Source organism: Acanthisitta chloris, unplaced genomic scaffold (genome assembly GCF_000695815.1).
Source record: "Acanthisitta chloris isolate BGI_N310 unplaced genomic scaffold, ASM69581v1 scaffold36385, whole genome shotgun sequence".
Classification (NCBI taxonomy): Eukaryota; Metazoa; Chordata; class Aves; order Passeriformes; family Acanthisittidae; genus Acanthisitta; species Acanthisitta chloris.
Genome location: NW_008672703.1, coordinates 6,916 through 18,192, shown reverse-complemented (window position 1 = coordinate 18,192; position 11,277 = coordinate 6,916). Strand labels below are relative to the sequence as shown.

At 39.5% G+C, this 11,277-nt stretch overlaps 1 protein-coding gene across 1 annotated transcript; it reads left to right on the top strand.

Annotated features, from left to right (window-relative positions):
- Window positions 1–315: 315 nt before the first annotated feature.
- Window positions 316–9,621, top strand: IL13RA1 (interleukin 13 receptor, alpha 1). The gene is made up of 8 exons (XM_009074624.1): window positions 316–445; window positions 2,230–2,350; window positions 4,536–4,720; window positions 5,097–5,248; window positions 6,461–6,593; window positions 7,582–7,678; window positions 8,229–8,313; window positions 9,499–9,621. Exons 1-8 carry the CDS (start codon window positions 361–363, stop codon window positions 9,619–9,621), a joined length of 981 nt encoding a protein of 326 aa, XP_009072872.1. The 5' UTR covers window positions 316–360.
- The last annotated feature ends 1,656 nt before the right edge of the window (window positions 9,622–11,277 follow it).

Here is an 11,277-nt window from a genome sequence, read left to right as displayed (position 1 = left end):
CTTTGCTTTATCCTTGAAGACTTATTCTAGGATCATTTTCCCCCATGTTACACTTGTTTGTTGATCGCTGTGTAGCCTTTGCTCATGTGTACTGGTCATGGGAATAACAGTAGTTTTCCTTTGAGTTCCGCGTGCCCATAGTGAGGAAGAAACAAAGCTAAGTGATGTTGAGGCTTCTCACACTGTGGGATGTTGATTTCACTTGGCTTTGAGCTGCTATCTTTATGAGGGGCTGTAATTAACAGGAATTCCCACGTGTCTGAGATGGTATGCCAAATTCTCTGGTTTTCTTCCCGCATCTAAATCCAGGAATGGAGGAAGAGTCACTTCCGTGTGACGGATGCATTCTTGAATGAGGAAATGCGTTTCAAAGTGAGAAGTGAATGCAAGCATGATAACACCAGTGAGCCCAGCCAGTGGGTGGAGGCCTCCCTTCTGCCAAAAGGTAACACGAGCAATAGCCAGACCCAAGGCAGACCTGTCTCTCTTGGCCTGAGAAGACTCAGCTTTTTCTCTGCTGTTTCAAGAAGATACCATAGAGAAGTACCAGACACAAGGGCCAGCTCAATCGATAAAGCTTAAACAGAATGATTATACCACATTTAAACAAAACTGGGGTCTTCTGACACTTAAAACCTTATGGGCAAGTTTGTAAAATTTAAATGTTCTTCCAAAAAAAATGATGTCGTTGCTGTCATTCCTCTTGTCCCTGCTGTGTGGTGGCTGTGGGATAAGAGAGAACTTAGGTTGTATTGACCCTGCTGCCTTCATGACTAGCAGCTGAGTCAGTTTATTTTGTATGATTTTTCTGTACAAGCAGAAATCCCTAAAATAACCCTACATTCATATATGTTTGAGGAACAGTCTAACAAATTTAAGAACTTGTTGGATAAATGACTTAATTATAGTAGGCTTCTGTCTTTTGAAAAAGAGATGACTGGGGTCTACAAAACTCTGCACAGCAAAATGAATGGAGAAAAAGTATGTTTTGTTTCTTGACATGCAGAAGTAAGGAGTCTGCAGCAAAACTGTTAGGAAGCAGACTTCAAGGGTAATGTATTTTACTGAATGCTGGATCTTAGGATGTACAGCAAGGATACAGAGCCTCTTGCCTAAAAGTCTGTCTTAACTCAGGAGTGTGACTCGACGTGGACAAAAACCACATGCGGTTAGGAGAGTCAGAGACCTTATCAGGCCTGTCTGTGTGTCTGCCAAAGGGTATTCTGGAAAATCAGGGAAGCAGATCATTAGGACAGCATGTACTAAACAGGCTGGGGCTTTTAAAAGTCTGTTTGTGGATGAAATATTTTTAAGTACTTCTTGGAATAGGAAAATGAGTTTCATTTCCCTCTACTCTTAGTTGCAGCTTCAGGGAGAATGCAAGTTCAGTAGCTGAAGGTAGTTTGGGGTTTAACATGCATTTAATTTTTAGTTCGTGGAGATGTTGCTGCTTGTTACAAGGAAAAAATATCCACTATGCTGTAATGTGATAATAGAGTATAAAGGACTTGTACCATACAGAAATGCAAGATTGAGTATGAAAGACTTTATTCCATAACTGCTCTGTGTGGGAGGTACATCAACCTCTCTATTCACAATTGCTACATACTCATTTGTATTTATGTTATGTAATGTGAGTTTTCAGTACGTTGAATTTGAATGTCTAGAGGTATATGGGTCTCAGCTAAAAAGTTGACTTACGCAGTGTTGCTTTGGTCCATATTTAAGACCTACAGATATTTCCGTATCCAGGATATCAAGAAACTAATATTGTACCTGGAGAAAGTTAAAATAGTCAGCATTTAATTATAGTTAACATTGATGGCTGTAATTGCACTTAGCTTCGTTAGTTTTCCCTGTAATTGCCAGTTACTTTAACTCCTTTTTAAAGTACCTGTAGATTCATAGCACAAAATATTTTCCTGACTCAACACCTCGTCCATAGCATCAAGTATCTGTGTGCGGCAATTCAGACATGGTGAAAACTGAGACTTGCTATTGTGATTAGTTTGCATTTAGAAGTTACTCTGCTGAGATTTCAGCTATTGCAAGCTGTAAACAACTGGAATTCTTAATTTTCTGTGCTGAGGCAGTGCAGTCTGAGAGGTAACCAACCTATTTTTGCCTTCCAGATAGTTTCAGTTATGTAAAAAGGGATGTTTTGGAAAGAGGGGACAAGACTTTGCTGGCAAAATAAATCTTAGAGAACCTTTCCAACTTGCCTTGCAGGTGTTCCAGGTACTGCTGCTGTTAACTTGAGCTGTGTTTGGCACAATTTGGAGTACATGGCTTGCACATGGCATCCTGGGGAGAATGCAAGCAGTGATACCAACTACACCTTGTTCTATTGGTTTGTAAGAGCTTTTTATTCCCAACTCTAAAGTGCTTTAGCACTACTTCTTAGTTTGACACTGCATTCTACTTTTCTACTTCCTGTTGCGTTGAAAGGTCCCAGGACATTGTATATAAGTCAGTGTTTGGTCCTGTCAAACACAAAACTTCACTGCTGAAGGGTCAGAGGCTGCTGTGCCTGAGACATTTTGGCAAGTTGATATAACTGTCATGTGAAGCACTGTCTGCCTCTGTAGTCCATTTTAACGTAACTGCCTTTTTTTTTTTTCTAATTGGGCATTTGATTCAAAGAGGGAAGAACCTAGAGGTTCTGGAGGTTCTATTGGTCTAGAGAAGCTAGACCAGTATATTAATTGCTTTCTTTGCAGCCCAACCAAATGGGCTTTTTGAGTCAGAATCACTCATTGTGCACATGTCGGCTCATAAACCATTGGGCAACAGCATGAGAGCATTAATAACTCTTAGCAGTAGTTTTGTTTACCTCTGATGTCCTGAATAACTGATTCACCTTTAAAGTTATGAAGAACATAATTTCTTCATCATCCCTGCTGGACTGCCATAAATAGTCTCCTGTTCCAAAGGAACAGAGTTGTGGTGTAAGCAAACTCTTGGCATCAATATCTGTGCCTGCTAATCTATGCATACTTCAACACCTTGATGGGGCTTGTGAAATGCCAGATTGCATTGGCTTCTGTACAAATAGTGAAGTTTTCTTTTTGAAAACCCCATGTGGTAGTTTTAAATTAGCTTTCTGTCTGTCTTGAACTAACTGCATAAACTTTTTCCTCTTCCTCTCCAGTGGTACTCACAGGGTAGCTGTTTACTTCAAGGCATTTGGGCAGCAAACAGCAGAAAACTTGCTCTTTTAGTTAAATACAGGGATGGCTGTTTGTTCTCTCTCTGGACTGCTACTCAAATTTTTCTTTTTTAGAAGAACAGGATCAATGAGGCATTGAAAATCTGAATCTTGGGGTATATGGATACTCACTGGAATAATGCTTTAGATTTGAGCTATATATTTTCACCTTGCCCCTTAATTTTAATGGAAGATTTAGCTTCAGTGACTGCAAAGTGTTTTAATTCATACTGCTTAGGAAGAATAATAATTTTTAGATTTTTAAATCCAAAACCTAAGCAAACACTTTATTTTTAGACTGAAAGATAAATGCAGGTGAGGTTGGGTGGGTTTCTTTCATTTTGGTTTCCAGAAGTGAGTAAACAATTGCCTGAAAAATTATCGCCATTCTATATGATTGTTTGATATTTTCATCTAAACCAGTATGTTTTCATCCAAAGTGGACACAAATACAATGACAGCTTAGAAGAAACGAATCCAGGCAGTGCACAGTAACTACTGCTGAGACTGAGGTGTATGAGAGCAGGTTGATGCATCCATGCAGAGCTGCCTGCTCTGGATGCCTCTCTCCTCATCAGCCCCGGGGCAGGGAGGTGGGAAGCATGGATAAAAAATAGGTCTGTGCTGGAAACAGGACAGAAGGTTTGGCTTCCCATGCCTATATATTGAGATATGAAGTAGGGGAGTGTCACTCCTTTTGTCCTCCTAAATGAAGCTCTGATTTACTCTATATTCCTTTAAAATAAATAAATAATCTGCTTTCCTGGGAGGAAAAGCTACTTCCATATTTTCATTGGGGCTTGGGGAACAAAGAGAAGTGAGGAAGAAGTTTGTGTTAGCTTCTCTGTTATTGGAAGTCAATACTGACATTTTGAAAAATAAATGCAGGTAATAGGTGAAACTTGACTGTCTCAAGAGCTGCAATACCCAAGGCACAGCTAAAGGAGATTGATAGCTCATTCTATCACAGAAATGACTTCTGTTGGCAAGAAGTGGTCCAAATCAGTTTGCTTACTAAATATCTGTTTCCCTTGAAATTGTTTTCCCATGTAGAAAATGCGAACCAAAGCTGACAACAGCTGTTATCTCTGATGCTTTGCTCTAAAGCAAACCTGCCCCTTTCTGCTGCTTCTCTTCACAAAAATAATATTCTTTCTAAAGCTTGAGATAAAGGTTTCTTACTTTGCCTAGCTTTAGTTTTCTGTATGCTGTAGCACAGCTTTAATGCAAGATCATTCTCCTGAATTCATAACACAGGTTTAAAAGCAAGCCTGTCCCTCACTGTTCTTTTCTTCTGAAGTTTACAAAAATATTTTTATTCCTATAGGTTTGATGGCTTGGAAAGCCACAAGAAGTGCAGCAACTATTCTATACACCAAGGAATTTTTGGCTGCGTTTTCAATCTTAGCTTCCCCAAAGTCACCAATACTTACCCAACTATAAGTATTTTGATTAGAGATGATTCTGAAGACATCAGGCCTGTGTGTGCCAGTAAAAACCCTACCACCCTGGGTAAGTTTAACACCACATCATAGAAAAATAACTAAAATAAGAAGTTTGGTAGAATATTGTTGTGTTTGAGAAACTTGCGCCTCATAAGGTGTGTATGAGACAACTCAATTAGATGCTCCTTCTTCTGTTGATCTTTGGTTTGAAATTATATAGACAAGATTTGTTTCATGGGGGTGGGTGTTTGGGGAGTGGAAGGGTCATTTCCCACTCGCTTCTACTCTTATTCCTTAGTTGGCTTTATTCTTTCTTGACTCTTTGGTGCTAACTCTTTCCTCTTTCTGTTCCTAAACTGGTAAGTGTAATAATCTGCAATACAGGACTTGAACAATTTTTGTGAAATAGACTTTTTAACTAATTATTCCACTTTGCATTTCAGTGAAACCTGCTACACCGAGACAAGTGACACTGTCAAAGGTTAATGATGAAATAAATGTCAAATGGAGTGAATCAGAAACCATTCCAGAAAGTTGTTTATCTTACGAAGTTATATATTACTCTGGTGATTTGGACGAGGCTTCACCAATTATAGTAAGTTTTCATTACTGATTTTTTTTTTTTTCCCCCTATGTCTCTTTTTTGTAATTGGTGTTGATATTCACAGTAACTTAAATATTTGCTGTTGAGAATGAACAATTATATGTGCTGCCTGTGAATGGATCTGGTGCAGCAGCTGGAAGTGGTGTGTGAATGGAAGGTTTTTCTCTCATGCAGTAGGTTTTTGTTAATAATAATACCTGTGCACCAAAAATCATACAAGTCTTCTGAATCCTTATCATCACTTGTTAGGGCAAAGCAGCCCTGTAAGAACAGTCCCATAAAGAAGTATATACTCAACTAAATGATGCTTATTAGGAAATACACTGTTTGCTCCTCAGGGCTCTGGGCTTTGATGTGCCAGCGCTGGGTTTTCCTGCCCTTGGTCTGTGTGTGGTCAGGTGCCAGCCTTGTTCTTGAGTAGAGTGACCTGATTACTGTAAAGAAAAATCAATTGCTGGTGCACACAAGAACATAATCTTATACAGATAAGCAAGGAAGTAAAAAGCCTGAGGATGGAGGGGAAGAAAGGGGTGTGAACTCTACACTGATTTTAATGTATGTGTGAAAAGGATCAAGTTTAGTGTCTGGATATACTCAGGCTTGTATCTGCATAGCCAAACTGACTGTACTGTTTGGTCAGAACAGTAAACAACATGATAAATTTCAAAGTAAGTAGCAGTCTCCTCTTGTGGAGCACATTTAGTTGTTTATTCTACCTCAAAGTCTAATGATATCAACATTCCTCACAAAACTGGCATTTTGGATCAAAAATAAGTGAAGTTCCATCCTATCTAGTGTGTGTGCTTCTCTGTAGAGGCATCACAGAACACTTTGCTATGGTCAAAATTAGATCAACATTTCTGCCCTGCCTGGGGAAGGCAGTGAAAGTTACACATGTTTGTCAAGAGAAAAGCAAATCTTTAAAAAGGCACTTTTCCAGGCACGGGCTCTTAGTTTAATCATTGATGCCAAATGCTGGATAATAGATGTGGCAGTGAATGAGATTAAATCTTAGCGTTGAAATCACTGTTTAGGCAGTCTGTACTGGTTAAATGTCCATTTTTAATGAGGTTCAGTAGTCATAAAAAGATCATCTCTCAAAACATTCAGAACACATTAGCTGCACAGTGCAAATAGGCTTGGAAATGACTGGGAATACGTTGGTAATTGCCCAAAACAAATTACATTTTCCTTTTACCTTAGGTTGAAAAGAATTCTGCATCAATTCCTAGCATTGTTCCTAATACCAAGTACACCATCAAAGTGAGAGCATATCTAAAGCCTGAGTGTTACAGCACCAAGTTCTACAGTGACTGGAGTGAAGAAGCGAGCATTGGTGAGAGCAGCAGTTCCTGTGTTTTGTTGCACTTTATTCTTCATCTGTAAGGCATCCTAATACCTTTTTGTCTGCTAAATAAATGGCAGCCAAAGACAGTCTTCCTATGCAACTATTTAATTTTGGGTGAAAAGAGGTCAAGAGACTTCTAGTCCTTCAGCAGTGCCATCGGTTGCTGCCGGTATGGCTGTGTGTGTTGATGGTGTTACCATCCCTGTAACTGTGCACTGATCTCTTTCCAGCGTGGCCAGTTTTCCAGGCCTGAGTCTTGCTGGTTTGCATGTTCTTGCCAAATACATCTACATTATAATCTCATTTTTGAAAAGTCAGTCTTTCCTTGCCTATGAAAGTGCTAGTGCATTTGAAAAAGTATTGAGTATATGAACAAATTAGAGAATTTGTTCTGTGCTCTCATGAGACCCCACCTGGAACACTGCTGGCAGTTCTGGTGTTCTCAACACATGAAGGGCATGGAACTGTTGAAGCAAGTCCAGAGGAGGCCATGAAGTTCATAAGAGGACTGGAGCATCTCCCCTATGAAGACAGGCTGAGGAAGCTGAGGCTGTTCCGGGGGGTCTGTGGCTGCCTCAACCCTGGCAGTGTTCAAAGCCAGGCTGGATGAAGCCTTGAGCAGCCTGGTCTAGTGGGGAGGTGTTGGGACTTAGATGATCTGTACATTCCATTCCAACCCCTAAATTCTATGATGCTATGAATTAATGAATTTGTTGTCATTATTCCTCAAAAGCCTCTCAAAACATCCCTAAGTTTCTACAATGTTTGTTTTCCAGGTGAGAATACAGACTCGACATTGCATTTTGTTTTAATAATCACCATTCCAATAATAGTAGCAGTATCTACAATAATTCTACTAGTTTATCTAAAAAGGAACCCCTAAATTCTATGATGCTATGAATTAATGAATTTGTTGTCATTATTCCTCAAAAGCCTCTCAAAACATCCCTAAGTTTCTACAATGTTTGTTTTCCAGGTGAGAATACAGACTCGACATTGCATTTTGTTTTAATAATCACCATTCCAATAATAGTAGCAGTATCTACAATAATTCTACTAGTTTATCTAAAAAGGTAAGTAACACTCTCCCTTTCTTTGCAGTCCACTAATTCTGATTGGTCTTTGACTTGGTACAACTGACCTCTCTTGCAGGTAACTGTCCATGATGTGGCATATTTCAATAGCATCTGGTTTATCCATGACATGTATTGCATAACAAGCAATTGACAGAGTTATAGACCACATACAAGCCCTGATGGCACTTGGGTAGCATTGCTGAGAGCTGTACAGTGAGATTCTTGTTGCACAGCTATTGCAGCCTGTCTCTTTAAGCAATGAAGTCTAAAGTCAAAATGAAACTTAAAGCTAAAGTATATTTTACCATGTTTTAAGGAAAAGTCTACATTGGCTGCTGTCTTTGTCAAGAGTGAAAGTTACTTAGAATCTGTCAGTGTTCCCATTTCCTTTTGCTTTGAGGAGTAAAAATAAGAAACTGGTGCAGTTACACAGAGAATGAAGACTGGCCAGGGATGCCAAAGCTGACGCCACAGATTTTCTTGACTGCACCCAAATATGACTTTGGTGACTTTTAAATTAATATATTTTCTTTTTAATTTAATGAAGGCTGAAGATATTAATTCTTCCACCAATTCCGGACCCTAGAGAAATACTTAAGCGCATGTTTGGAGAGCAGAATGAGGATTCCCAGGTTAGTAAGAAGCTGTTGGACTAACTAATCTATTGAACTGGGATCTCTAGGCTTCCAGTTGTTTTTCCTACTACCTGTGTCTATCTTAAAACCAACTGTATATCATATGAAGATAAAGTATTTACAGTAGTAGGAGTTGTTCAGAAACAATTACCCAAAACAGATTTGTTTTTTATTCCCCCCTCAAACTGCATATACTTTTCTAGTTACACTAGTGAAATTTCATCATTCTGTTTTTTCATACTGCTAGCTCCTTAAATGTATTTCAGGTTGGTTTTTTTGGGTGGGGGTTTTCTGATTGTCAGAATTGTTTTGCCTTGTGGGTTGTGGTTTGAGGTTTGTTTGTTTGTTTTTGCAACTCTGTTAAGCTACTTCTGCTGAACATTCATGTCTTTCTGCTAGTTGCTCATATTTATGATGCTGAATAAAGCTATTCATATTTGATTTCCAGAAACTTATATTTTTAGCACTTCCACATTTATCATAGTCAGTAACTATGAAGTAAATCAGGACACTTAGCTTCTCACTGGCAAAGGAACAGAACTAGCTATAGCTGCTTCAAGGTTGAAAGACTTGCTATGGTACCTTATTTTGGGGAAAAAAATGAACATAATATTGATTATGGAAACTTATTTCTAAACAAGTCTATCTCCATAGCCCTTTATAAAAATCCTAAAGGAAGTACACTGAAAAGCTCTAATTCAAACCTGGACATGAGGCAGTGTATATTGTTCTCTAAGATGGGGCTCTTGGCCATGAGGACCATAAGTATGGTAGCTGTTTGTCATGCTTTGCCAAGTGCTTTGTTACTGCCCCAAGCAATGCTATGTTCTTGCCTCTAAGTATTATTCTGATTTTCTCTGTGCTCAGGGTCTCAGTCAAAATGGTATTAAGTGTGTACATCCTCCACTGTCCATCCTCCTGCGTGAGCTACACCCATTAGCTGTAGCTGGAAGCACTCTCAAGGTGGGGACTAACCCTTAGTTCCTCATCTCCAGAGAGGAAAACTCTTCTGTCAACCAGGACTAAGCCATGTCTGAAAAGCACAGTTTGTTACTCAGCTATCTTGGCTTTTTCACCACAATATAGGGTATATGTTGTGAGTAGGGGGTCTGTCTTTTGGAGCTGAAAAAGCAACACTTACCATGAAGAAGCACTACTAAAAGTGTTGTTCCTCTCTTTCAGAGCTGTGCAAAGGATGAGTCTTTTGTGAATGCTTATGACAAGTTAATTATGGAAGAAGAAATTCATTCTTTAATTTTAACAGAGACTTCAGAGAGCATCAATTCTGAAAATGAAAACAGATAAGCTCTGCTTTGTCAGTGAAAGAGGAGGAAACTCATTACTGCTCCCATACCTCAGGTGACAATGTAGATGTGAAGAGGCCTGTGAGACATGTGAAACATGGACCAACTTTGTCCTTCCTGATCCCTGCTCTGACGTGTAGAAGATGCATTGCTACCAGTGGCTGTTCTTCCATCTCTGCTAGAAATACTCATCTGAGATCACTCAAGATGGGCATGTACATAAATTCCTTGTGACTGCATTGCAGCATCTCTTGTTCTGCCTTCAGCCAGCTCTGCCCTGTTGCTTGTCACTTGTGTTTGTGCCTCATGTGAGACTGTCAGTGGCCTTTTCTGGGAACAAGCACTGTGACTTCGCTGAAGTATTTGGCTTTATTTTGCAGCAGCTGAGATGACAGTAGGTTGCTCATTAGTGCTACTAGGTGGAGCTGATGCCAGGTAGGATGCAGGAACATGGACTGTTCATGGATGGCCTCTTGTGTGTGCACCCAGGCAGAGCACTAATGGACTGACCTTCTTGTGCTTCTGCTTGATGTGCATCAGCTGTGACCTGGTCAAATCCCATAAATGAGGGTGTTTTTTGCCTTGAAAATGTGTATGAAAAGCCTCTCAGCCTTCCAGCTAGTATTCAGAATATTCATAGAAAAGGCTTAGTTGGTTTTTTTTTTTCTCCCTTCAATTGCCTGTCCTCAGATGCCCTCATGGACTTCTTGGGTTAATTATGCTTTGTTTAAAATGATAAATAGAATGTGTGAGTTGTGCTGTGCAGTGGCAGATAACTGTATTGAGTCTTACTAGACTGTGATTCTACTTTGGCCATATTGGCCTGAGAACACCTGATTTTTTGAAAGCTAAGCCATCCTGAGTCCATCCAGCAAAATTACCCAGATGGCTGCATGAGTCTTAGGAGGTTGTATCAAATTTTTTATTAGCAAGTGTTAAACCACTGAAACTGAATTTATGCAAAGGCTTCAAAACCCATTCTGACTGCCAAGCTGATGGATTTGGGTGAAGAGGGGATGACACCCTTAGCCTGTTTTCTAAGGGATGAGTCTTACTCTTCCTATAGTGATAAGACTGTTATTTAAGCTTACCCTCTAGGAGCTTAGGAATATAAAACAAGGTGCTGATTTGACTTAAAAGAACCCCAACTTTCTTCTGTATTTTACTGCAGCAACTTCATGACTTTTTTTTTTTTCAGTCGTTAACTGTTTTTTTAATTTTTTGGTGGTTTTGTTTAGAGGGTGCTTTACCCAGCAAAGCTCAACAGATGTTTTCTGGCACAACTGTGGTATTTCTCAATTCTGAATTCTGAGCATTAGTTTCCACTCAGTGTTGCAAGGGTGATAACAGCAGTAGCTTGATTGGAAGGAAGAAAGTAATGTAATGGGGAGAAATGGGTCAATGCAACCTCTTTATGGTTAGTGTTCGGGAATTTCTCCTTCCAGCTATGTGCAGGCACATTAGTCATTGACACAGTCAGTCTTAGCAAACTGGGAAGAGATCTCCTGATAAGGTTGCTAGGAACAAACTCCATAGCTACTAACCTTTTAAAGTTCATCCCTGTCCTCAAACTCCATTCAATCAAAGACCTGAAACAAAATGCTACATTTTTAGAATATATGGTTCTGTGAGAAGTAGAACAAGTGCCACTTGCTTT